At 52.4% G+C, this 27643-nt stretch overlaps 1 protein-coding gene across 3 annotated transcripts; it reads left to right on the top strand.

Annotated features, from left to right (window-relative positions):
- Positions 1-1104: 1104 nt before the first annotated feature.
- Positions 1105-26311, top strand: CACNA1F (calcium voltage-gated channel subunit alpha1 F). 3 transcript variants are annotated; one of them, XM_057717741.1, is made up of 48 exons: positions 1105-1179; positions 2676-2680; positions 3155-3260; positions 3483-3622; positions 3874-4016; positions 4116-4268; positions 5547-5743; positions 5856-5959; positions 6563-6753; positions 7195-7287; positions 7404-7497; positions 7668-7694; positions 7856-8016; positions 8889-9114; positions 10048-10255; positions 10354-10474; positions 10591-10672; positions 11656-11698; positions 12242-12293; positions 13158-13308; positions 13495-13624; positions 14090-14149; positions 14287-14393; positions 14475-14562; positions 14964-15071; positions 15171-15223; positions 16203-16349; positions 17115-17316; positions 17414-17572; positions 18534-18644; positions 18872-18955; positions 19772-19792; positions 19997-20125; positions 20473-20538; positions 20795-20886; positions 21310-21469; positions 21693-21820; positions 22114-22210; positions 22398-22500; positions 22768-22869; positions 23046-23176; positions 23409-23543; positions 23796-23965; positions 24647-24754; positions 24865-24992; positions 25099-25211; positions 25607-25804; positions 26081-26311. In XM_057717741.1, exons 1-48 carry the CDS (start codon positions 1105-1107, stop codon positions 26309-26311), a joined length of 5733 nt encoding a protein of 1910 aa, XP_057573724.1. The 3 variants fall into 3 exon arrangements, with proteins under 3 accessions (XP_057573724.1, XP_057573722.1, XP_057573723.1); XM_057717739.1 differs by having other exon boundaries at positions 1105-1129; positions 2523-2772; XM_057717740.1 differs by having other exon boundaries at positions 1105-1129; positions 2523-2772; positions 6563-6720.
- Positions 26312-27643: the final 1332 nt, after the last annotated feature.

The raw sequence follows: 27643 nt of genomic DNA on the forward strand, positions 1-27643 counted from the left end.
AGACTCATTCATTTAAGGCAGCATTCATCTTCTAGATAGTAAAAATGTACAAGTTAAGGCAGGGGCTTTCGCACAAAGCGATTAGGTTTGCAGCTTGCTAAATGTGTAGCCGTGGGCAGTTTACATAGCTTCCCTGTGTCTTCGTTTCCTCGTCTGTAAAATGGAAGTATTAATAGTACCTGCTTCCTAGGATTAAAACAGAATTAATTCATGTAAAACAGCGTTGCAATGTGTGCCTGATACATAATACATTAAAAAAGAAGAAAAAAGCACTATGTTAGTTACAGTCACTAGTATTCATGCATTCAATAAATGCTTTATTTTAATGTTATATGTATGTGTACATTCTAAAGAATAATTACATAATAAGCATTCATATTGCCACCATTTATTGAAAAGACCACCCCACCTCCACTGCTCAGTAGTGCCACGTTTGTCATAAATCACGGGTACCTATATCTGGGATTTAATTTCTGAACTCTATTCTGTTCGTAATTACTCTAGCTTTATAACAAGCTTTGATACCTAATATGGCAAGTCCTCCCATCTTGTTATTTTTCAAACGATTTTGGCTTTTCTAGGTCTTCTGTATATTGATATACATTTTAGAATCAGCTTGTCAAATTTCAAGGAAAAACTTTTTGAGATTTTGTTTGGGACTGCATTGAATCTCTGGATCACTTTGGGAAGAATTGACATCTTCACAATATTAACTATTTCAATTAGTAAATTTAATATATCTCTGTTTATTTAGATCCCCTTTAATCACTTGATAATTTTTGATAATTTTTTCCATGGAGATCTTGCACATACGTTCTGTTAGGTCTATTCCTACATACTTAAAATTTCAGATACTGTTGGGAAGCAATTATTTTTCTTATTTTAGTTTCTGACTCTGGTGCTGGTATATATTTTCTAAAAATATATTTTTTTAAATCAGTGCCTTTTCTGTTGCCAGGCTCTGGCCCACAAGTGTCCCAACTTCACCCCTCCTCACTTTCCCATCCAACCCGGTTATGGCCCCGCCCTGTGACCTTAATCCCTCCAAAGCTGGGGGAAGAGAGGGGGGCTGTGTGCAGATGACTCTTCAACCTCGAAAGGAGGATGTCGGCATCTGAAGGCGGGAAAGGTGAGAGCAGCCTTCCACCCTTGCAGACCCTTGGAGCAAGCCTGGCCTCTGCTCTATCCTCAGCCCCTCTGACCCACCCACTGCCCACCAGGACCCCACCCCTGGAGAGCCTTTAAGGGACCAGAATCACATCACCCTGTTCCCATCCCAGCCAGCCCCAAACACAGCCTTAGATCCCAACTGAAACCCAACCCCAATCCTGGCCGTGATCTCTATCCTAGTGCCCACCCCAACTTCAACTTTAGTGCCAGCCCCAAGCTTAATCCTAACACAAACTTTACCACCCAGAGGGCAAACCCCAGTTAGAGTCCAAACCCTAACGTGGATACAGACCTTACCATGAGCTCTAAAGTTACCTAAACTCAACCGCAACCCCTGGATATAAGAACTGTTAGTGAGTGGGTCTCTGACTTTCCAGAAAGAGTGCAGACCCATTTTTAGGGACCAGAGAGAGAAAGAGAGAGAGAGAGAATACACACTTGATGGTGGTAGTAAGTCATGAAGGCTTAGAGTCAGAGACTGCCTGGATTTGACTCCCAATTTAGCCACTTCATCAAATCACTTAACCTCTCTTTTTGCCTCAATTTCTCCACCTGCAAAATGGGAATAATACTATGTGTCAGACATTCTTCTGAATGCTGTATTCATTTAATCCTCACAACAACCCTATATTGTAGGTATTCTCATTGTCATCTCATTATACAGATAAGGAAATTGAGGCTCAGAGAGGTGACATAATTTGCTCAAGGCCACACACAGCTACCAAGTGGTAGAGTTAGCATTTAAACACAGATAGCTCATTTCCTCCAAAGCTGGGTATCTTAACCAGGCCAGCTGACTGCCCCTCCGAGGCTGAAACAAGGCCATGGAACTTAGGAATGGCTTTAGCTGAAAACCCCAATGCAAAACTCAGATCCCACCCAAACTCAACTTAAACCCTAACCTTGATCCTAATTCAAATCCCAACTCATTCAAATATCCAGTCCTAACCCTAAACCATATCTGAAGCACACTTTACTCCACCTGTATTTAAATGCAACCCAAAATCTACCACTCAAATTTAACCCTAAATTTGCTTCCACCTATAAACTTAATCCTACCCCATTCCAATTTAAGCTCTACCCCCCAAATCTAACATCAGACCCTACTTCAATTAGAAACACAATCTCACCCGCACTCCCCTATAAACTCTCACTGCTCTATAAACTCTCACTCTACCATCAATCAATTCCAATACCAACTCTTATCCCCTGATCCTTAACTCAGGTACCCTCAACTCTCCCTAATTTTACATGCTCTTTTCTCCTTCCCTCAGACAGAGGGATAGGATCAGGTGGGAGGCAGCCATGATTGCCCCAATACCCTGCCCCCCCCACCCGGTTTCTCCACACAGACACCACCCCAGAGCCCAGTCCAGCCAATGGGACAGGCCCTGGGCCCGAATGGGGGCTGTGTCCTGGGCCCCCAGCATCAGGTGGTGAAATCGACGGGGCATCCGGCCTGGAGACCCCTAAGCGAAGGATCCAGCACAGTAAGCATAAGACAGTGGCAGTGGCCAGTGCCCAGCGCTCACCCCGGGCCCTCTTCTGCCTCACCCTGGCAAATCCCCTGCGGCGGTCCTGCATCAGCATCGTGGAATGGAAGCATCCTGGAAGGCCAGGGGCAGGCCTCAGGGGGTGAAGGTCACCAGGGTACCAGAGTCAAGGATTAAGCCAAGGCTGGAATGGAAGAGGGCCGATGTCACCAGGGATCGAGGGTTAAGAACTGGATTCAAGGGAAAGCTGAGAAAGGTGAAGATCACCAGGGGGAGCAGGGTGTCAAGAGTCAAAGACTAAATCTCAGCAAGAGTTGAGGATGGCTAAGGTTTCCACGTGGGTCAGAGTCAAGGCCTTGGTCAGGGCAGGGGCTGGGAATGTCAGGGATGGCCATCTTAGGATCAAGGGTCAGCACTGGGTGGGGAGGGCCCTGAGGGAAAGTGGGGTTCTGAGGCCACTCTGCCTGGGTCCTTAACTGTGTCCACCTGAGGCCCTTCGACATCCTCATCCTGCTGACCATCTTTGCCAACTGCGTGGCCCTGGGGGTCTACATCCCCTTCCCAGAGGACGACTCCAACACCGCCAACCACAACCTGGTGAGGCTCTCCCCGCCCCGCCTCCAGCTAAATACAGCCCCAGTAGAGCCACACCTCAAGCCTTCCAGCCAGGTCCTGCACCTCTCTGACCCAGATGACCCTCTCCTCTCCAGCCCCACCTTTGGTCCCCTCTACGCTCCCCTTCCTCTACCCCCTGTCAAACAAACCCCATTCCCAAATAACTCCCCTATCTCCTCCCCCCGCCCCCGGCTCCGCCCCCAGGAGCAGGTGGAGTACGTATTCTTGGTGATTTTCACTGTGGAGACCGTGCTCAAGATCGTGGCCTACGGGCTGGTGCTCCATCCCAGCGCCTACATCCGCAATGGCTGGAACCTGCTCGACTTCATCATCGTCGTTGTCGGGTGCGCGTCTGCCGGGGACACCCCCCACCCTAGTTCAACTTCCCACCGCAGGCCCGCTAAATTCGGGGCTCAGGGAAGCGACTGCTTCAGGCTGCCCCCATTCGGCAGTAAGAATCAGGAATATTAACATATTTGAAACCTATTTGCATTTCCAGTTACAGGGACTTGTACTTTTCTGAAGAGAAGGAAGGAGGGAAGGGGGGGTCCCAAGGCCTGACCCCCGCCTCTCTTGTCCCGTGCTGCCCCATCAGGCTGTTCAGCGTGCTGCTGGAGCAGGGGCCCGGACGCCCGGGGGACGCCACGCACACCGGGGGGAAGCCGGGGGGCTTCGATGTGAAGGCGTTGCGGGCGTTTCGGGTGCTGCGGCCACTGAGGCTGGTGTCTGGGGTCCCGAGTGAGTGCTTCGTCCCCCAGGCTTGGAGAGGGTAGAAGGGAGTGGGAGGGGGGCTGAGCTGACCCCGCCCCTACTTTGCCCATCCCTCGCTCCCCACAGGCCTGCACATAGTGCTGAATTCCATCATGAAGGCGCTGGTGCCGCTGCTGCACATTGCGCTTCTCGTGCTCTTTGTCATCATCATTTACGCCATCATCGGACTCGAGCTGTTCCTCGGACGCATGCACAAAACGTGCTACTTCCTGGGATCTGGTCAGCAAGCCCACCCCTCGCGGGACAGGACCCCCACCCCCTCATTGGCTTCTAAGCCCCACCCTGTTCTCAAGGAGACAGACTCAAATTCACAAGACTCCGCCCCCAGATTTAGGCTCCGCCCCCACATAAACAAGCCCTCCCCCGCTATATTCTAGACTCGGCCCTCAGTCCCAGACTACAGCTGACCCCCTAGCTAATTGCTCCGCCCTATCACAAGATTCCACTCACAGGTTAAGGCCCTGTCCCACGCTGAAGACTCCATTCTCCAGAAGTCAGGCCTTTTTCTTCTTTTTTTTTAATTTAACTTTATTTATTTTGGGCTGCATTGGGTCTTCTTTGCTGCGTGCCAGCTTTCTCTAGTTGTTGCGAGCCCTGGCTACTCTTCGTTGCTGTGCGCGGGCTTTAGGTGTGAGGGCTTCAGTAGATGCGGCACATGGGCTCAGTAGTTGTGTCTCACTGGCTTAGTTGTTCTGTGGCATGTGGGATCTTCTCAGATGAAGGAACAAAACCGTGTTGCATTGGCAGGCGGATTCTTAACCACTGTGCCACCAGGGAAGTCCCTAGTCAGGCCTTTTTCATCCAGACCCAAACCCAAGCCTTGCCCCCACCCTTCTTTCAAGAGACCCTCCCAAATTCACAAGACTCTGCTCCTAGGCTCATGCCTCACTGTTATTCACAAGATTCTGCCCCAGATTTACAGTCCCACTCTCCAGATCCCTGTGGCTGCCCTTCACAGTTTCCCAGTGGTTCAGAATCCTGACCCAGCGAGTCAGAGGCTAAGAGTTGTCTTTTTTTTTAATTAATTTATTTTTTAAATTTATTTATTGGCTGTGTTGGGTTCTTTGTTGCTGCACACGGGCTTTCTCTAGTTGCTGCGAGCGGGGGCTGCTCTTCATTGTGGTGCGCGGGCTCCTCATTGTAGTGGCTTCTCTTGTTGTGGACCATGGACTCTAGGTGTGTGGGCTTCAGTATTTGTGGCATATGGGCTCAATAGTTGTGGCTCACGGGCTCTAGAGCACAGGCTCAGTAGTTGTGGCGCATGGGCTTTGTTGCTCCGTGGCATGTGGAATCTTCCCAGAGCAGGGCTCGAACCCGTGTCCCCTGCATTGGCAGGCAGATTCTTAACCACTGCGCCACCTAGGAAGTTCTAAGAGTTGTCTTTGATTTAGAAAAATCTAGAACCCTGAGGCGAGCGTCCCAGGTAGGCAGGCCTCCAAGGTGGCAATGACTGCGGGTGGGCATGCTTTGGATTCCAGAGCTCCAGTCTTCCCACAGACATAGAGGCAGAGGAGGACCCGTCGCCCTGTGCATCGTCGGGATCAGGGCGTGCTTGTACACTGAACCAGACCGAGTGCCGCGGACGTTGGGCAGGGCCCAACGGAGGCATCACCAACTTTGACAACTTCTTCTTCGCCATGCTGACGGTCTTCCAGTGCATCACCATGGAAGGCTGGACTGACGTGCTCTACTGGGTGAGGTGGACGGTGGGGCACACAGTGCAGAAGCTGCCCTGCCTTTCCTTACCGAGCTCAGGCGGGAGTGTCTGCATACTCTGAAGGATGCATGCCTCCTCTCTCTCCGTAGATGCAGGATGCCATGGGGTATGAGCTGCCCTGGGTGTATTTCGTGAGTCTCGTCATCTTTGGGTCCTTCTTCGTCCTCAACCTTGTACTTGGTGTCCTGAGTGGGTGAGAAACCTAGACACCTACCCCAGCGGCCTTCCTGCCCCTCAGCCCCGTCCCTTTACTTTGTTCCTGGCAAACTTCTAGGCATCCTTCAAAACCCATTTAAAATACCCCTTCATTCATTCAATCAACATTGAGCATCTACTGTGTGTGAGGCACTGTTTTAGGCATGGAACAAGAGACAAAAATCTCTGCCCTGCTGAATGTTACATTCTGGTGGGGAGAGACAGACAATAGCAACATACACAATAAATGTGTGTGTGTACATATATACACATATGTGTAGTGTCTTATATGAAGTATGTGCTATGGGAAGAAAAGAAGAGTTAAGATAGGAATGCAGAGATCTTGTAATTACAAATAGGGACAATGATGACAGGCCTCCTTAAGAAGGTGTTATCTGAGTAAAAATGTGAAAGAGATTGAGCCATGTGGGTATCTGAGGAAAGAGTGTTCCAAGCAAAGGGAACAGCCGGTGCAAAGGCTCCAAAGCTAATACGTGCTTTGCATATTCAAAGAACAGCAAAGAGGTCAGTGTAACTGGGATGTAATGGCAAGGAGGCCAGGGTTGTTGCCCCCCATAACCCTCTATTCTCTTCCCCTCAGAGAGTTCTCCAAGGAGAGGGAGAAAGCAAAAGCGAGAGGGGACTTCCAGAAGCTTCGAGAGAAGCAGCAGCTGGAGGAGGACCTGCGGGGCTACCTGGACTGGATCACACAGGCGGAGGAATTGGACACGGAGGACCCCTCAGCTGATGGCAACTTTGGTCCTGTGGCTGAAGAGGGCCGGGCCGGCCACCGTAGGCAATCCCAACCTGGCCCACTCCCCGCTCCACGCAGGCCTCACATGTGGGCTGCCCTGCTGAGATCCAGCCCCAGCCTGCAGCAACTTGAGACCCAGGGGACTTCCGTGGCGGTCCAATGGTTAAAACTCCGCACTTCCACTGCAGGGGGCGTGGATTCTATCCCTGCTTGGGAAACTAAGATCCTCCAAGCTGCGCTGCAGCCAAAAACAAGCAAAAACAAACAAACAACCAAAACCTCTAGGCCCAGCCTCAGGTTAAGACACAGAACCCAGACTCAGATACCTTTCCCAGACGGCACCCAGAACAAAGCCTCCAAATAACACCCCCCCACCACACACACACACACACACACACACACACACACACACACACACACACGGGGCCCTAACCCGGCTCCAGGCCATGCTCTACTTACTGTCCTCCATGTCCCCACAGGGCCACAACTGGCAGAGCTGACCAATAGGAGACGAGGACGTCTGCGCTGGTTCAGTCACTCCACCCGCTCCACACACTCCACCAGCAGCCACGGTGGGGGTCCAGCCAGCCAGGTTGATGAGGGGGCAGGATGGGTAGGTAGAGGAGAAAGCCAAAGGGAGAACCCTGGGATCTTTATGTGCTGACCTCTTCTCCCACCCCACCCACAGCCAGCCTCCCAGCCAGTGACACCGGTTCGATGGCAGAGACCCCAGGCGATGAGGAAGAGGAGGAGGGGGCTCTGGCCAGCTGTACACGCTGCCTGTGAGGGTCCCCAGCCCTTGACCCCTGAGCCAGCCCAGAACCCAGAACAGAGCCTGACCCCAGTCCTTACATTAGCCTCCAACTTTGACCTCAGCCCCTGACCTTCAACCTCCCCGCTGACTGCCCCTCAGCCCCTGATGATGCCCACCTCCCATCCCCCTCTTTTCCAGAAACAAGATCATGAAAACCAGTGTCTGGTGAGTTGGAAAATTGTGTGACTCCCGGACCCCATGACTCTGTGAGCCCCACCTCCAAGCTCCCCATGACCACCAGGCTCCCCCACCTGAGCCCCCCTCCCGCCCCGCCCAGGGCAGGCTTAGGTAGGTGATCTCAGCCAGTGGGCTTCCCATCCCCGCAGCCGCCGCCTCCGCCGAGCCAACCGGGGCCTTCGGGCATGCTGCCGGCGGGCTGTGAAGTCCAATGCCTGCTACTGGGCCGTGCTGCTGCTCGTCTTCCTCAACACGCTGACCATCGCCTCGGAGCACCACGGGCAGCCTGTCTGGCTCACCCAGATCCAAGGTGCACCCCCCAGCCCGCCAGCCCTCCTCCCCAGCCCCCAATTCCTTCCACCCCAGAAGCTCTGATCCAGGATCTATTGGGTGCCCCAAATCCCCAGATACTGCCCTCCTACCCAAGTAAATGCAGAAACCTTAGCCTGTCCCCTCCTACCTGATAACTTATGCTTGTATAGCATTGCTGTGTGTGATAAGCTCTGTTCTCAGCACTTTACCTGTACTCAATCAATTTCTCTTCACTACAGCTTTTTGTGAATTAAGTACTAAGGCACAGTAAGTGACTAGTCCCAGGACTCAGCTAGTGAGTGGCAAACCCAGGCAGCCTGGTTCCAGAGTCCAGGCTCTTAACACTACACTGTCTGGACAAGTTAAACCCTCTATGCCTCAATTTTCCCATCTACAAAATGGGAATAGTAGTAGTATCCACTTCCTGGAGTGGTGGGGAAGATTAAATGAGTTACAGTGAAAAATGCTTAGAACATTGCCTGACCCACATAAAGCTAACACTTTGCAAGTGTTAGCTCTCACTATTATTCATTTTAATCTCAGCCCCCAACCTAAACACTGAGTACACTTCTAATCCCAATCTTCAAACCAGCCGCAGGCCCAACTAAACCCCAGACTCTAACTCTACCCTTGAATTGGAGTTTTTCTGTATTCATAGAGGCTGACTGAGGCCCACACCCCAGCTCTGCCCCTCACCCCAGCTCCAAGCCCACTCTGACCTACAAACTCACCCGATCTCTAATCCTAACCTCACCACCAGCCTGTGCCTGGCCCGATTCCAGCTACCCCAGATCACCGCACGGCCCCCACCTCCCCACATGTCACCACAGAAACTGGCTAGCTCAGTCACCCCTGCCCCTCTCCCCACAGAGTATGCCAACAAAGTATTGCTCTGTCTGTTCACGGTGGAGATGCTTCTCAAGTTGTATGGTCTCGGGCCCTCTGTCTACGTTGCCTCCTTCTTCAACCGATTTGACTGCTTTGTGGTCTGTGGGGGCATCCTGGAGACCACCCTGGTGGAGGTGGGCGCCATGCAGCCCCTGGGCATCTCGGTGCTCCGCTGTGTCCGCCTCCTCAGGATCTTTAAGGTCACCAGGTGCGTTGGGGGGGAGGGTGGCAGGGGAGAGGACAGGGGCTCCAAACACAGCCCCAACAGCCACCACCTCAGCTCCAATGATGACTATACTTACATCACCATTCATTTATCAAATATCCATTGAGTGCCTACTGAATGCAAGGTGCCCTTCCAGGCCCTAAAGAAACACCAGGAATCAAAGCAGACACAAGTTCCTGCCTTCCTGGAGATTAAAGTCCGTTGGGGAGGGTGTCTACTCCATTTCCATCCCCTTCCTCAGCCTCAACTTCAGCTAGAACATTATTCCCAACCTCATCCCTAAACTCAACTCCATCCCCAAACCAAACCCTGTCCCCCACCCCCAACCATAACACCATCTCTAACCCAAAACACCAACCACTCATCATCCACAAGCTCATTTACAGCCCCCAAACCCAAGCCCAAGCCCAAGCCCAACTCCACCTCCAACCTCTTTCCTAACTCCCAGCCTCATCGCCATCACTAACCACACCCCCCACATCCCAAACTCTTAACCATCAGCCTATCTCCAAACGCAAACTTGTCCCCAGTCCCAGCCCCAATCTCATCCCCATCCATCCTCTCTTCTATCCCAACCTTCAACCACAAACTTATCCCCAACTCAGTCATCTACAAGTCCAAATCCCCAACCCCAATCCCAGTCCCAGTCCCAGCCTGAAACCCAATTCTAGCTTTACCAACTTCCATATACCCTCCATACTAACCTCATCTCCCCTAGCACCAACCTTAACCCCAAATACAACCTTCTGCTTACTTCTTATTCTCACCTCACCGCAACTCCAAAATCACTTTCAACAATGACACAAAAGCTCATCTTAACCCAGTCTGCCCCAGTGCATCCCAAGCTGGAGCCCTGCCCCAGCTCCTGACTCACCACTGCACATATCGACCCTTCCCCCTCCATCTCTGCTGCAGGCACTGGGCATCTCTGAGCAATTTAGTGGCGTCCCTGCTCAATTCAATGAAATCCATTGCATCCTTGCTGCTTCTCCTCTTCCTCTTTATCATCATCTTCTCCCTGCTTGGCATGCAGTTGTTTGGGGGCAAGTTCAACTTTGACCAGACCCACACCAAGCGAAGCACCTTTGACACCTTCCCCCAGGCCCTCCTCACTGTCTTTCAGGTGGGACCTGGAGATCATGGGATGGGTGGGCAAGCAGGGGGGGGGCCCAGGGTTGGGGAGAGGGTCCCAAGAGCTTCACGGTGATCTCCCACCCCCAGATCCTGACGGGTGAGGACTGGAATGTGGTCATGTATGATGGTATCATGGCCTATGGCGGCCCCTTTTTCCCAGGGATGCTGGTGTGTGTGTATTTCATCATCCTCTTCATCTGCGGCAACTGTATCCTCGGAGCCTTGGGAGGCTGGATCGTGGCAGGGTTGGGGGAGGATAATGGGGACCTGGGCGCTCCACAGGCAGGCTCCTTCTCCATCCTCTGTAGCCTGAGCTCACCCCAGACATCCTGTTGAATGTGTTTCTTGCCATTGCTGTGGACAACCTGGCCAGTGGAGATGCAGGCACTGACAAGGACAAGGGCAGGTGAGGTCTGGCTCTGCCACCAAGACAGTCTCTCCCTGGGATCCCTGACCGGGATCCTCCCACATACATCCCACACCACCAGAGTTGCCTTGGTCACCCTGGCAATCCCCATCTGCAGATCCAACCTGCCAGTCCTCGTTTATTGAACATGCATTTACTGAGCACTTAGTTTTTGCCAGGCCCTGTTCTAGATGCTGAGGAGACAGCAGGGATCAAGGAAGACAGAGTCCTTGCTTTCATGGAGCTGATATTCTGGTTGGGGAAGGCAAGCAAAACACAAACAAATGAATACATAATAATATAATTTAATTAAATATATGTTAATAATATGTAATGAAGGAAAAGAAAGCAGAATAAAAGAATAGAGAGAAATAAAGATTGCTATCTTGGTTAGGGTAATCAAGGAAGGCCTTTATGAGAAGGTGACAGTTGAACAGAGGCCTGAATGAAGTGGGGGAGTGAGACATGCAAATATCTGGGGAAAGAGTGTTCAAGGCAAGGGGACAGCAAGTGCAAAGGTCTTGAGGTGATAATATTCTTAGCACATTCAAAAAACACCAGGGAGGGAATTCCCTGGTGGTCCAGTGGTTAGGACTCAGCGCTTTCACTGCCAGGGGCCCAGGGTTCGATACCTGGTCGGGGAATAAGGAGGAGAGTGGTAGAAGGTGAGCTCAAATTAGAGGGAATAGAGGAGCCAGATCAAGGTCCTTGTGGGCCATGGCGAGGACTTTGGGTTTTGTTCTGAATGAGGGGGAGCCATGGGAGTGGTGTGAGCAGAGGAGGAATGTACCAGACTTAGAATTTAACAGCATCCCTCCTGCTACGGTGAGAATAGACTAAGGGGACAAGGGAGGAAGCCGGGAGGTTCTATGGGACCTAAGAGAGGTCTGTTCTGACCGCAGTGACCCCCTCCTCCCTGGGCCTTGCCTATCTGCTTTGATCCTTAGCAGTCACCTCCCCCCCACCCCAATTTCCTCACACAGGGAGAAGAGCACTGAGGAAATTCCACAGCAGAATGGAACATTGGTGAGTTAGAAGCCTGGGCACTGTCTACACCTCCCACTACCACCAATATCTGTCTATGCGTGAGTGTCTTTAACTCCCATCCTCTGTCTATTCATTCCTTCTTTTTTTTAAAAAAATGTATTTATTTATTTTATTGGCCGTGTTGGGTCTTTTTTGCTGTGCACGGGCTTTCTCTAGTTGCGGTGAGTGGGGGCTACTCTTCGTTGTGGTGCTCACTGCCGTGGCTTCTCTTGTTGTGGAGCATGGGCTCTAGGTGCGTGGGCTTCAGTAGTTGCAGCACATGGGCTCAGTAGTTGTGGCTCACGGGCTCTAAAGCACATGCTCAGTAGTTGTGGCGCACAGGCTTAGTTGCTCCGCGGCACGTGGGATCTTCCTGGAGCAGGGATGCAACCCGTGTCCCCTGCATTGGCAGGCGGATTCTTAACCACTGCGCCACCTAGGAAGCCCCTCGTTCCTTCTTTATTGCATCCCTTCCATGCCTCCCCTGTGTCCATCCCCTGGTGTCTCCCCCATCATCGGTGACCCCCATCTTCCTGTCCCCAGGTGCCTGGTGGGGAGAATGAGGAAGAGGAAGGTGCAAAAAATGAAGGAGCAGGCAAGTGGGCAGGGCGAGGTGGAAGAAGTGTGGGACCTTGGAGACAGCACCCAGGCAGAGCTCCTGACCCCTGAGACGCTCCTCTCTGGGGAGCAGCCTTCTCCGAGATCGTCTTAAAAATAATGGGCTTGGCAACCTAAATGTCCATCAACAGTTATGAACGGATAAAAAAGATGTGGTACATATATACAATGGAATACTACTCAGCTGTAAAAAGCAATGAAACTGGGACATTTGTAGACATGGATGGACCTAGAGACTGTCATACAGAGTGAAGTGAGTCAGAAAGAGAAAAACAAGTATCGTATATTAACACGTATATGTGGACTATAGAAAAATGGTGCAGATCAACCAGTTTGCAAGGCAGAAATAGAGACACAGATGTAGAGAACAAACATATGGAGGCCAAGTGGGGAAAGCGGGGAGGGTTGGGGGGGAATGAATTGGGAGATTGGGATACCAAATTGTACACTCTAAATATATGCAGTTTATTGTATGTTAAAAAATATATATGATGGGCTTGGTGTGTGGCTGGGAACATTTGAGACATTGACATTAAAGAAGAGAAACAGACATTTTGTTTCACTGCAGAACTTCCCAGAGCCTTTATTATAAAGTAGTATGTGTATGACTGAAGATGGCAATGTGCATTCAACACACATTTACTGAGCCCCTACTATGTCCCAGGCACTGTTCTAAGTGCTGAGGACACAACAGTGAACAAAACAGACTAAAATTCCTTCTCTGAGGAGCTGACATTCTAGCAGGGAGATGAGAATTTGCCATGTGGCAAGCACTGTTCTAGATGCTTTACATACATTTTCTCAATTAACTCTCTCATTTTTTATCTTCTTCTGGTGCCAGGCATGGAGGAAGAGGAAGAGGGGGAGGAGGAAGAGGAGGAAGAGGAAGGGGGTGCAGGGCATGTGGAACTCCTGCAGGAAGTTGTACCCAAGGAGAAGGTGGTGCCCATCCCTGAGGGCAGCGCCTTCTTCTGCCTCAGCCAAACCAACCCGTGAGTGCTGTGAATGTGCAGGGGGTTGGGGCAGGAGGAGCTGGGGCAGGAGGAGGACCAGGGAGCTGCCAAGTCTCGGGTGGGGTGCACAGCCTGATGCAACAGGGCCCATGCTGTATCCCTTGGGCTCCCCCAATCAACTCTGTGGTTCTGGGTTCTGAGCACGGCCCATTCCCCACTCCCCAGGCTGAGGAAGGCCTGCCACGCCCTCATCCACCATCACGTCTTCACCAATCTTATCCTGGTGTTCATCATCCTCAGCAGTGTGTCCCTGGCCGCTGAGGACCCCATCCGAGCCCACTCCTTCCGCAACCATGTGAGCCTTGGGCTGGGGGCTCAGGGGACACTCCCAGGGGTGTCCTACTGGGCACAAGCTGGGGCCAGGATGGAGACAGGGAGAAGACTCCTAGTTGGGTGGTGAGAGAGGAGCAATAATGGCAGCTGCAGCCGTAGCAGCCTTTATTATGTGTGCAACACACTTGGGGAAGCGTGGAGGAGGTGATCAGTATTTGGCAGAGGAGGAAGCTGTGCTCAGAGGTTGAACAGACCAAGGGTGCCCATGTAGCTGAGTAGAGGCAGAGGAACCCAAAGCTGAACCCTTGTCTTTCTGATGGCCAAGGCTTTTGCCTTGTAGAGAAGTCCTTGAGGATGAGAGAGAGAGAGAAAGAGAGAGAGGGAGGGGAGGAGGGAGGGAGGGACAGCAAAACTTACTGAGAGGCACGCACAGCTAGGATCCCCCTCAGCCATGACTCAGTGGCTCCTCCTCTTTCTTGCCCCCCAGATTCTGGGGTACTTCGATTATGCCTTCACCTCCATTTTCACTGTGGAGATTCTACTAAAGGTGACTAATGGGCACCCAGTTGTCCCAACCTACTCCCCACCCACCCCTGCAGTCCACCTCTCCTATTTCCATCCCCAACTCCCGTCTCTATCCCCCGGTTTGGGGTCTAACTAGCCTGATGTCCTCCTACTCCCTAGATGACAGTGTTTGGGGCTTTCTTGCACCAAGGCTCCTTCTGCCGTAGCTGGTTCAATCTGTTGGATCTGCTGGTGGTCAGCGTGTCCCTCATCTCCTTTGGCATCCAGTGAGTGACACCCCACCCACCCCATTCCTCCAAGAGCCAAGGCCAGGCCCGGGCCATGGCCTGAGGACTGCGCCCCCTCAGCTCCAGTGCCATCTCAGTGGTGAAGATTCTGCGAGTACTCCGAGTACTACGGCCCCTCCGAGCCATCAACAGGGCCAAAGGCCTCAAGGTAATCCCAACCCACCCAAATCCATGGGACCCAGACCCTGCCCCGCCCCTGGGGCCAGGATCACTGATCAGACTGACCTTTTGCAGTGAGGCATGACCACATAGCGTGGACCCGATGTGTAACCACACAGCCCTGACCACTGGCCATGTGGCCTGATCCATGTTTCTTACAAGTGACCATCCATTCCTTACCGAAGGCCACATTTCTGTGATCCAAGTTCCTGCCATGTGGCCACATACCCCTGTCTGGCAAACACTTACTTCCCGTTGGTGCCCACATGTCCCTCGCCCAAGACCACACATCCCTGACCCAAGTCCCTGAGCCCCATCCATGCCCGCAGTCCTTGCCCTGCGCCGCCATGGCCTGCAGTGTCCATGAACCATATTTGCGGGTGCCTGCAGCACGTGGTGCAGTGTGTGTTCGTGGCCATCCGGACCATCGGGAATATCATGATTGTGACCACGCTTCTACAATTCATGTTCGCCTGCATTGGCGTGCAGCTCTTCAAGGTGGGAGGAAACACTGGAGGGAGGCCCAGCATGAGTCAAGGCAGGGCGGGGGGCGGGGGGATGAAGGGTGAATCTGCTTGACAAATATCCTCCCTGCAGGGGAAATTCTACAGTTGCACTGATGAGGCCAAACACACACCCCAAGAATGCAAGTGAGTGCCTGAAACCCTGCCCTCTGTGGAGCCCAGGACCCTCCCAAAGTCCAAAGAGGCCCCTAGATCTCACCCAGGCCTTTGAAACCCCTAAACCTTCCTCCAAAGAACTGCAGAGACCCCCCCCCAAGATTTTGTCAAGGCCCCCAAGACCCCAGAATTCCTCAAGGCCCGAAGATACACCCCAAGAATTCTCCCAAGAACAGCAAACGCCCTCAGACATCATCACTCCTTAAGAGCCCCCCAATAACTGCCCAAAACCCCCTCCACGTTCCCCAGAATTATCTACAGTCCACTCCAGACCCCCCAGCAATCCCCAAACATCCCACCACCATCCCAAGTCCCCAGCTTCCAACTTGAGACTCCTGTAGAGGGTAGTACTTAACTGAAATTAGACATTCCTGGGCAAATTCATCTCATGACACTTAGATACGTTTCTTAACCTTGCTGAGTGCCATTTTCCTCAAAAATGGGATAAAAAGGGCATGGATTTCACAAGGTTGTTGTGAGGAGCAAATGAGTTCTAGCACGGAGCGTGCACTACAATGTAAAGTTAGTACAGGTAAAGCCTAGAGCCTAGTACCGTGCCTGGCATATACTTAGGGCTGGTAAATGTTGGCTGTTATTAATATTGCTTTCTCCTGGATGGCAATGACGACAATAATCATGCTGGTGACAGCTAGCATATATGGCCCCAACAATATGCCAGACACTGTTCTCATTGATTAAGAAAATTAATCCTTATAACAAGCCAGGAAATACGTTCTGTCATTATCCTTACATCATAAATGGGGAAAACTGAAGCACAGAGAGGTTAAATGCCAAAGGTCACCCAGCCAGTAAATGGAACAGCAGGATTTGAACCCAGGCTATCCAGCTCCACCACTATGCCCTGCTGCCTCTGTGCTGGAGACACCAGTCCCCTTTCCACAGCACCCTACCTCTCCTCACCCACCTCGCATGTCTGCAATATCCACAGGGGCTCCTTCCTGGTCTACCCCGATGGAGATGTGTCAAGGCCCCTGGTCCGGGAGCGGCTCTGGGTCAACAGTGATTTCAACTTTGACAATGTCCTTTCAGCCATGATGGCCCTGTTCACCGTCTCCACCTTTGAAGGCTGGCCTGCGTGAGGGGCAGGGCCCCAGGGATGGGCAGGGGACTCTAGGGGATTGGCTTTGGATGTCCTGGGGATGGGTGATATGGTATCTTGGGATGTGATGAAGGTCTCTGGAGAGTGGATAGGGTTTTCTGGGGACTGGTGGGTGTATCAGATGACTACGTGGGGATCTCCCAGAAGTTGTCTGGGGGTGCTTTGGGGACCTGGGTGATGGGGCCTCCAAGAATTGGGTAGAGGTCTCCAGAGGCACTAGATGGAAGTCTGGAGAGGAGTGGGTGGGATTTAGGGGGGTACCAGGTAGAGGTCTGGGGGGACTGGGTGGAGGTCTTAGAGGAGATAGAGCTGGAGATTCAGGAGTTTCCAGATAGCTGCACAAGTCTTTGGGCTACTAGTTGAAGATGATTAGGGGCAATGGAGCAAGGAATTCAGGTGGATGTGACAGGGGATTTAGGGATCTTTGGGGGCTTGTGGGGGAGTTCTGGGGAGCTGCATGGGGATCCCCAGATGGCTGGAGAATTGGGGGTCTGTGGGAACTTTAGGAATTTGGGGGTCTTGGAAGGCCTGGATGGGGATTCTCTGGAGGGTTGTATGAGGGACCTCTGGGTCTCTGGAGGGCTGGGCTTTAGGAGTCCTTGAGGGCCTGGTGTGGAAATCCCAGGTGGTTAGGTCAGGGGATTTGGGGATCTGTGGGGACATTCTTGGGTGTCTAAGGTGTCTGGGGGCAGGTCTGAGGGGTCTGGCATATCCACTCACTTGCCCCCACCGGCTCCTCAGGCTGCTATACAAGGCCATCGATGCAAACGCAGAGGACAAGGGGCCCATCTATAATTACCACGTGGAGATCTCAGTGTTCTTCATTGTCTACATCATCATCATTGCATTCTTCATGATGAACATCTTTGTGGGCTTCGTCATCATCACCTTCCGTGCCCAGGGCGAGCAGGAGTACCAAGACTGTGAGCTGGACAAGAACCAGGTGACCTCTGACCCCTGATCCACCGACGCCTCCCCCCCCACCAGACTTCCTTGCCTTGGGATCCCACTGCTGACTCATGCGTTGCACCCATATGCAGCGCCAGTGTGTGGAATATGCCCTCAAGGCCCAGCCACTCCGCCGCTATATCCCCAAGAACCCGCATCAGTATCGTGTGTGGGCCACTGTGAACTCTGCTGCCTTCGAGTATCTCATGTTCCTGCTCATCCTGCTCAACACGGTTGCTCTAGCCATGCAGGTCTGAGCTCCCCGCCCTGACCCCCACCAGACACCTAACCCTATTCTGTTCACACAGATCCTTAGGTTGCAAGTAACAAAACCCCCAACAGAGACTTAAGCTTTAAAGATATGTGCCACATTTCTTCAAATCAAAGGCCAATAATCGTAAGTTGCATCCTGATTTCAGAGATGTGAGAAAGTGAAAAATAATGGCAGATGGCAAATGTAAGTTTCCATTGACTGTGAAATGCACCCTAATTTCAGTTCTAAAATGTGAAAAGATGTGTATCCTGGAGTCAATGAAATATGATAGTTACTTCACATAGCAAGCAGTGCAGAGGTTGGCTGTTTGTTCATTGCTCATCAGGGACCCAGTCTCTGTCTTTCTGCTCCACTATACTTAGTAAGTTGGCTTTCATTCTCATGATTGTTGTTTTATGGTCACAAGATGGCTGCCACAGCTCCAGGCATCAAAACCACACTCAAGGCAGGAAAAAGGAAGGCAGGTTGCACCAAGGGACTCTCCTCATTTGACCCTTTTATTGGAAATCAAAACTATTTTTCACAGAAGCTGCCCAAGCAGCAACAAGCTTATGTTTCTGTCTCATTAGTTAGAACTAGCTGCAAGGAAAGCTAGGAAATCAGGAGCTAGGCTTTCTAACATCCATAATGGGAGGTGGGGGCTTCCTAGATGGTGCAGTGGTTAGGAGTCCGCCTGCCAATGCAGGGGACACAGGTTCGATCCCTGCTCCAGGAAGATCCCACATGCCATGGAGCAACTAAGCCCATGTGCCAAAAAAACAAAAAACAAACAAACAAACATAATGGGAGGTGGACAGTGTGAGAGGTTTGGCCAATCCATGGTGCTACCACATCCCCAGATTCACCTCAGTTCAAGCCAGAGAATATTTGCTTGGGGTTTGGGAGGGGTCTCTGCCTCAGGCTATGTCCCCACAACTGATATCCACCCCCCCACCCAGCACTATGAGCAGACTGCTCCCTTCAACTACGCCATGGACATCCTCAACATGGTTTTCACTGGTCTCTTCACTGTTGAGATGGTGCTCAAAATCATCGCCTTCAAACCTAAGGTACTTCCCAGGCCTAGCCTCATTCCTTAGGATGGAGGTCCCTGCATAGCTCTCAGGGGGCAGAAACCAGGGAGTCATGAGATTAGGGAGGAAGAGGGACGTAGATGTAGCCCTATTGTGTGATCAAACCCAGGCCCTGCCTCCCCAATGCCCTCAACCAGTACTAGCCCCATACCCTAGCTTGCTAGTTCTGAGAAGACATGGCACTGCTTTCCTCCTGTCTACAGCATTACTTTACTGATGCCTGGAACACTTTTGATGCTCTTATTGTGGTGGGCAGCGTAGTGGACATTGCCGTCACTGAAGTCAACGTGAGGACTGGCCTCTCCACTAACCCACTCTACCCCTACCAACCTTTCCTCTCCTCAACCCCAGCACTTTCTTTCACATGGGGAGGTGGTTCCCACTCACATCCACCCCACTCCTGGAGACTCCGAACTCCTCCCTCTAGCTCTGTCTCTTCTGAGTCCCTGTTGGGTTCAGCCAAAGCCCTCTTCTACCAGCTCCCCCTCATTCATTTGCAAGCTATCCTCTGGCCCCATCATCTCCTAAAATGACTCTCCTATTATGTCTATCATTTCCTTCATTGCCTCTACATACCCCTCCATTGGCCCCATCATCTCACCGACTCGTGCTTTGACTGCATCATCTCCTCTGACTCCTTCATTGGCTCCATTTCTTCCACGGACACCATCATCTCTGACACTGGGTCTTTCATTGCTCTGTCATCACCACTGATGGCACCATTGGCTCCATCATCTCCTTCATTGGATGGTCCTCCATCGATAATGCTGCTGGGTCCATATCTCCATCACTGGCTTCTCCACTGGATCCTCCGTCGGTTCTCTCATCTCCATGAAACCAATGGCTCCATCATTTCCTCCATTGGCTCCAATATCTCTCCTCCATCATCCCCTGTACCCTCTCCTCTCCCTTTCACCCTCATTACCAACTTTTCCTTCAACTATCCTGATCCATTACCACATAACCTTCCTTATCATCCCTTGGATAATAACTCTACCATCCATTATCCCCCTATATCTGCTCCATCATTTGTCTCCTTGTTCATTGGTCCGGTGATCTCACCATCTCCTCCACCACCTCTGTTTTGGCAATTTTCCATGCAGAATGGTGGCCACCTTGGCGAGGTAACTCCCCACTTCAAGACAGGGACTCTCTGCCTCTCTCTTCACCTATCCTCCTTTCCTTTCTTCCTGAGTGTAGAAATGCTCCTCAACCACCCTGGGGCCTGGGTTCTGAGGGATTTGGAGGCTGGGAGGGCCAAAGAATGAGACAGGGAGGTGGCTGGGGCAAATGTGGACTGAGCACACCCACCACATGCCCAACGCCAGAGCTCTGAGGACAGTTCCCGCATTTCGATCACCTTCTTTCGCCTCTTCCGAGTCATGCGGCTGGTCAAGCTTCTCAGTAAGGGTGAAGGCATTCGCACATTACTCTGGACATTCATCAAGTCCTTTCAGGTAACTCCCCCACTCCTCTGTCCACCCTTCATCTCCACCTCACACCCTCAGCTTGTCCTTTTACCACCCCAGAACTACACCTTCCAGCATGCCATACCCATGTGCAGCTTACCACTTCCAGTTTCCTCTCTTTTGTGGGCTTTCAATTCCCAGCATGTCTTGGCCTCGCTGACCTTACTCTGTTGTATTTAATACTATATCCACATTTGGGAGACCCTGGCAGTCATAGGCACTTTGGGGATGGACCACATCTCTCAAGCAGGCCCAGGCTTGAGGGGGCAGTGCATTCTGGGGCTTACAGTTCTCTGCCTGGACCTGAGTATCTATCCTCCTCTCCACCCCCATAGGCCTTGCCCTATGTGGCTCTTCTCATCGCAATGATATTCTTCATTTATGCAGTCATTGGGATGCAGGCAAGTAGGAACCCTAGGAGGCATCCCTGAGGTACTCCTCTGTTGAAGGGGGTTAGATAGGAATGAGCCCAAAGTGGGGGTAGACAGACAGACAAGCTGCATCACCCTGAGTCAGTCCACACATCTGTGAAATGGGATCAGCAGTGCCTGCTTGTCAGGGTTGTGAGGATCCTTTGGGTATTAGGTATAGTGAAATGGGTGGGAACCTGTAGAGGCACAGAGTCTCTCCTCTGACACAGCCCCTGTGTGCCCACAGATGTTCGGCAAGGTGGCTCTTCAGGATGGCACACAGATCAACCGAAACAACAATTTCCAGACCTTTCCACAGGCTGTCCTGCTTTTGTTCAGGTGACACACACACACCCTCCCTTGCTGCTTTGTCTCCAGCACACTTTTGGGTGCCCACACATCGTCTCTGCGCCCCAGATTGCCTGAGCTATGGAACTAACAGGGCAACATGGGGCTCCATATTGCCTAAGACCTTTTCTGGCTGTGTTCTAAAGAATCTTTTAGAATAGTCTAGCCTCAGCCATCCTTTTTCTGGCTGCAAGACCTATACCTTTCATAGGCCTCAGCACGCCGTCTGTAAAATGCAAACATGACTGTCATCTACATGGCCACACCAGCTTTTAAAATAGTGAAATGCTGTCTTTACCAGATGTAGCCCCTGGCAAGAAGTTGGTCATCACCTCACCCCTCAGGCCCCCACAGTGCCCCTTGTCATGACTTCTTAGCCTCCTCTCCAAGATGGCACCCTTGTGTGATCCCCAGGTGTGCTACTGGTGAGGCATGGCAGGAGATAATGCTTGCCAGCCTTCCCGGCAGCCGGTGTGACCCTGAGTCTGACTTCGGCCCTGATGAGGAGTTTAGCTGTGGCAGCAATTTTGCCATCGCCTATTTTATCAGCTTCTTCATGCTCTGCGCATTCCTGGTAAGGACCAATCCCCACAACCACCGTCACTGCCCTGGGGCTGGCCCTGATGGGTCCAGGGATGAGATGGGGAGCCCAGATCTTCAGAACAGGTGAAAGGGCTGGCCTGACAAGATCAACCCAGGGACTCATAACCTAGTGACCATATAAGCTTATCTCAGCCTCCCACCAAACCCCCATACCCTGCTCTGCCCTTCACCTAACCTCTCCTACTCGCCCACAGATCATAAATCTCTTTGTGGCTGTGATCATGGACAACTTTGATTATCTAACCAGAGATTGGTCCATCCTGGGCCCCCATCACCTCGATGAATTCAAGAGGATCTGGTCTGAATATGACCCTGGGGCCAAGTATGACCTCTAACCCCATATCTGGGATCCCAGAGGACAGTGCACTGCCTCACAGTTCTCCAACCCTGGAACCTCTGACCTGTGTCTCCCATTACCCAGTCAGTAGATGCCCCATGTTTCCTACTGCCCCTGTCCTCTGCCTTCTCCCCTCCCCCACTGACTGCCCTCCAGTTCTTCCCTGGCAGGCTAGGGGTGTTGGTGGGGGGAGGGAGTGATGAGCTGGTAAGGCCTTAAGGACCAGAAGGGGTATCTCCAACCCAGTAGTGCCTCTCTTCCACCCCTACCTTCCCCAGAGGCCGCATCAAGCACCTGGATGTGGTTGCCCTTCTGAGACGCATCCAGCCCCCTCTGGGATTCGGGAAGCTGTGCCCACACCGAGTGGCCTGCAAGGTCTGTGCACCTGCCCACTACTGCCTCTGAGAGGACTGTCCACCACATGGCAGGAGTGGGCAGGAACCCTGCCTTGGGTGGAGAGGGGGTGTTTGGTGGCATCCTCAAAGGTTTCTGCCCTTGGGCATCACATGCCTGCATCCCTGGCATTTGCCCAAAGTGGGTTCCATGTCCCTGGTGTGCACAGAGACTTGTGGCGATGAACATGCCTCTCAACTCAGATGGGACAGTGACATTCAACGCCACACTCTTTGCCCTGGTTCGGACATCCCTGAAGATCAAGACAGAAGGTATGTGGGAAGGAGTGGGGGAGGGGCAGGAGTGGGAGGGTCCCTGGGGAAGATGCAAGGAGCAAACTAATTGAAGGTTGGGCCCCACTCCTAGCTCTGAACCTCAAAATAGGTGACTTTGTCTTTTCCAGGCCTGTTTTCCCACCTGTCCAACAGGGGCGGTGTGTGCCTGCGGAAGAAGTTTATGACGCCCCCCTCCAACAGTGAGGGAGTGGCTGTAAAGGGTTCTTTCTGTTGGCTCATGCCCCACATCCTCTCCCGATGCAGGGAACCTAGAGCAAGCCAATCAGGAACTGCGGATTGTCATCAAAAAGATCTGGAAGCGGATGAAGCAGAAGCTGCTGGATGAGGTCATCCCCCCAGCTGATGGTGAGCTAGCTCCACCCCAATTCCTTAAGCCCGCCTCTGAATGTTGATGATTGCTCTCCACCACCAAACCATCACTGGCTGGAGAGGGAGGGGTGCAGAGGGAGAGTCCAAGCATTGGTGGGGGTGGGGGAGCAGAGGACTCCTGTGTGACCTTGCTTCCTCTCCCTTGCTCCCAGAGGAAGAAGTTACCGTGGGCAAATTCTATGCCACATTTCTGATCCAGGACTATTTCCGCAAATTCCGGCGGAGGAAAGAAAAGGGGCTACTAGGGACCGAGGCCCCCCCAAGCACCTCCTCTGCCCTTCAGGTCTTGGGAGCGGGGCCTGAGCTGGGTGGGGATATGTGGGAGCTCTGTGGTTGAGGCTGATTGCCTTCTTGATCTCATGGAACCCATGTCACAGATGAGGAAACTGAGGCCCCAGGACCCACAGAGGGTCAGGGGTGGCTGTGGGGTCCTTCCCCCCACCCCCCACTCCTACTCAGGGACAAGGAATTTTAGATCCTGAGCTGCTTGCTTCCCTATTTTTCCACCCCCACAGGCTGGTCTGAGGAGCCTGCAAGACTTGGGTCCTGAGATGCGGCAGGCTCTCACCTGTGACACAGATGAGGAGGAGGGGGAAGAGGGGCCGGACAGAGAGGTGGAGGAAGATGAGAAGGACCCAGAAACTTACAAAGTAAGGACAATAAGCTTTCACTCCCCCAGGAACTCTTGATTGTAAAATACTCCCTCAACCCCCTGAGTGACTTCCATACTGCCTCTGGGAGGAAGCTCCCCCAGAGAAGACCCCCTAGAATAGATAAATGTTTGTTTGGTAACTACCAAGGGCAAGAGCGAGATTCAGCCCCTGGGGAGCTCATTGGAGACACACTATTTGACCAAGTGACTTATAACCTGGATGCAACGCTCAGTCCTGTGATTTCCATAGGCCCAGATGGGCTCCCAGCCCCCATCTCGCCGGAGCTCTGTGATATCTGTGTCTCTGCCTGCCAGTGACAAACCACCAGATTCACTTTCCTTTGGGTCCAGTGATGACGATGGGGGTATTCCCAACTCCAGACAGTCCAGTGTGCCCCAGACTGGGTCCCACACCCACAGGTATGGCCAAAGGTCTGCAGGAAGATTGTGAGGGAAGGCAGGGAAGCCACTGTATGGGGGTACTTCAGGGGGCAGAGGTGGGGAGCATAAGCGGGCCTTCAAACGGAAATTTGGGAAGGATGGAGGGGATTCAAGGGCTCAGGTGGGAACAGAGGCTAATAAGAGATTCATATGAGAAAGGCCATGCAGTGGTTTAATACAAAAAAGCACATGATGTGGAGCAAAACGGGTTTAAGTTCAAATCCCGGCTCTGCCATTTGCCAAGTAACCTTGGGCTAGTCATTTAGTTTCTGTGGTCCTCAGTTTCCTCACCTGTGAAAGGGGGATGATGATAGCGCTTACCTCATGGGAATGATGGATGAAATGAGGTCACACCTAGCTTTTACAGCCTCCCCCTCACTGCCCCCCCAACACACCCTCAGTTCTTGTGTTGAAGCTATTGCTTCACCAGGCCAGCTTCGATTCTTTTGAAACTTTGGGTGCTTCCAATGAGACAAATATCTATTAAAAGAAAGCCCATGTCTGCTTTACAAAGACAACAGGTTAATTTTAAGTTATGTGAATTTTCCCAATTAAAAAAAAAGTTTAGTGTTTCTGTAGGGCATGAAATGAGAGGGAACCAGGGGCCCAGGACCACATTGGGGGGAATCCAGTCTGCCTAACTTGCCTCACTTTTCCCAGGAGAAGCTCTGGGGTTCTCATTTTCACCATTCCAGAAGAAGGAAGTTCTCAGTCCAAGGCAACCAAAGGGGAAGAGGAGCAGGATGGGCAAGAGGAAGTCCCCAGCCAGCACTCTGGCCACGACATGTAGGATGAGCCCATGAGCCATGTGCGAGAGGGATGGCACCCCATTGTGCATGCACAGGCCTGAGCTCACCCCAGCCCTCCCTCTCAAACAGGCTCTCCTACCTAGATGAGCAGGCAGGGACTCCCCCACGCCCCATCATTTTGCCACCTCACAGACCCCAGAGATATGTGGATGGCCACCAAGCACCACGCCGCCGTCTGCTACCCCCAACGCCTGCAGGTGAGAGTGGACATGGGTCCTGGAGGGGCACCCATGGGCCATAAGGACAGAGGGCTAGGGAGGCACTGACATTTCTCTTTACCCCTGGTGCCCCCCACACCCCCAGGTCGGAAGCCTTCTTTCACCATCCAGTGTCTGAGGCGCCAGGGCAGTTGTGAAGATTTACCCATCCCAGGCACCTATCATCGTGGGCGCAACTCAGGGCCCAGCAGGGCACAGGTGAGTTGGGGGAGGGGGGGCTGAGGCCTGGAGGGATGAGGGCAGCCTAGGCTGAATTGATCAAATACACTACATGTCAGGCCCTTCTGAAGAAGGCGGCACGTGTGAATTCACACAGTCCTCACTGTGCCTGTGAGGTGGGTACTGTTATTAGCCCCAGCTTATAGATGAGGAAACTGAGGCCCAGAGAGGCTTCCTCAAGATCACACAGCTAATAACTGGCAAATCTGAGATTTAAACCCAAGCCTTCTATCCTCTTAAATAAACTCAAGTCTGATTTATACCCATTCCCTTTGACTCCTGCTGTGTTTGGGGGGTAAGAGGTAGGCACAAGAGCGATTGCTAGATCTTCATACCCATCGATCACTATGCCCCTGATGTTTGTTCTGGTCCAGGGTTCCTGGGCAACCCCTCCTCAGCGGGGCCGGCTCCTATACGCCCCACTGTTATTGGTGGAGGAGGGTGCAGCAGGGGAGCAATACTTCGGCAAATCCAGCAGTCCGCTGCACACCTTCACCTGTCTGCACGTGCCTGGAACCCACTCGGACCCCAGCCATGGCAAAAGGGGAAGTGCTGACAGCCTGGTGGAGGCTGTGAGTCCAGAATGGAAGGGGGCAGGAGGGATGAGAGAGAAGGAGGAGGTGGGAGCTTGGGAAGGAGGGAAAAGGGGTCCCCAGTCTCTGTGTTGTGCATGTACCTATCCCTTTGCTCTGCAACTTCTGCTCAGCAAGATGTGTGCCCCACTGTCCCCCACTGACTTCCCTGCGTGCCCTCATGGTTCATCACTCGTCCACACCGACCCCTCTGTGCACACTGCTTCAACTCTATGCTGTGCCCTCTGTCAACACTGATCCCATCTGTGCCCCCAGGTGCTCATCTCCGAGGGCCTTGGCCTCTTTGCCCGAGACCCGCGCTTTGTGGCCCTGGCCAAGCAGGAGATTGCAGATGCATGTCGCCTCACACTGGACGAGATGGACAGTGCCGCCAGTGACCTGCTGGCACAGGGGACCAGCTCACTTTATAGTGACGAGGAGTCCATCCTCTCCCGCTTTGATGAGGAGGACCTGGGAGATGAGATGGCCTGCGTCCATGCCCTCTGAATTCCCACCCCTCCCCCACTACTCAATAAAACTCTTGCCCTCCCTTCCTCAGAAGGAGACAGGCATGGACCACACCCCTGGATATTGATGTCTTTGCACTGGAGGTCTGGGGCTGCCCAGCGGCCCCCATCTATCCATCCCCTGTTTCAGCCCTGAGCCACTGCCCACACGCGGGTATTTGCAGAAACCAGGACAGCCAGGCCTGATTATTCAGCGTCAGGGAAGGAGGGAGGAGGAGGAGGAAGAGACAGCAGCCAAAAAAAGCTGGAGACTGAGTGGAGGTGGTGGGGGAAGGGAGGGTACTGGACAGATGGAGGAAAGTGGAGAGAGAGAGAGGATGTGTGGGGGCTTGGATGAGGGGTGGGGGAAGGTTAGAGATTCCACAAGGGATCAGGCAGATCAGACTGAGGCAGGACAGATGGATGGAAAGGAAAGGATAAGGAAACCTCCAGGAGAGTCCTGCCAGTAGAAAGGCCTGGAGGTTAGAATTAGCCTGGCATGTGATGTGTCTTAGGCAAAGGGGTCCTCTGACAGCATCAGGAAGGGAGGCTAAATTGAGATCACTCCCACCTCCCCACTTCTGCTTAAGAAAAAGGAAATCTAGGACTTCCCTGGTGGTCCAGCAGTTATGACTCCACACTTCCACTGCAGGGGGCACAGGTTTGATCCCTGGTCAGGGAACTAAGATCCCCACATGCAGCCAAAACAAAGTGAAGAGAAAAAGGAAATTTAAGTTCATTTGTAAAAGACATGGGTGACAGCAAAGGGCGAGGCTCCTAGCCTGGGGCAACCCACTCAGGGCCCACCTGGCTCTCCTGAGACCAACTAACAGTACCCCACTCCCAGATCCCAGAGCTCCTCTTTCCGCTTCTTGCCCTACCTTTAGTCATTGCCCAATCTTTGGGGTCTCATTCATGTGGTGAAGGTTTATCGGGCATTTATTTTGTGCCAGGTGCTGTTCCGGGTTTCCCTCAGCACAAACTGAGCTGGCTTAAACACATGATGGGGCTTGTCCAAAGTGAAAGTCATCCCCTCTCCAAAGGAATTGGAGGTAGTGTTGGAACTGGCATGGGATGGGGCCACTTCTGGGGAGGATCTGATCAAGGGTCTCCTCCCAACTCTCAGAGCAGGGGTTTCTCATTCGTATCATTTGCGTTAATTGAACCAGGACTGAAATTTGAGGGAAGCCAAAATTGGAGACTAGGACTCAGAATATAGAGTTGCACTAGGTCTGGAAACAAAGGCTTGGAGTGGTCGGGCTGGTGTATTGTGAGAAAGTAAGTCAGGGGCAGGGTAAAGAGAGTGAAGGGAGATTGCTAAGGGTTGAGGTGG

Source organism: Hippopotamus amphibius, chromosome X (genome assembly GCF_030028045.1).
Source record: "Hippopotamus amphibius kiboko isolate mHipAmp2 chromosome X, mHipAmp2.hap2, whole genome shotgun sequence".
NCBI lineage: Eukaryota > Metazoa > Chordata > Mammalia > Artiodactyla > Hippopotamidae > Hippopotamus > Hippopotamus amphibius.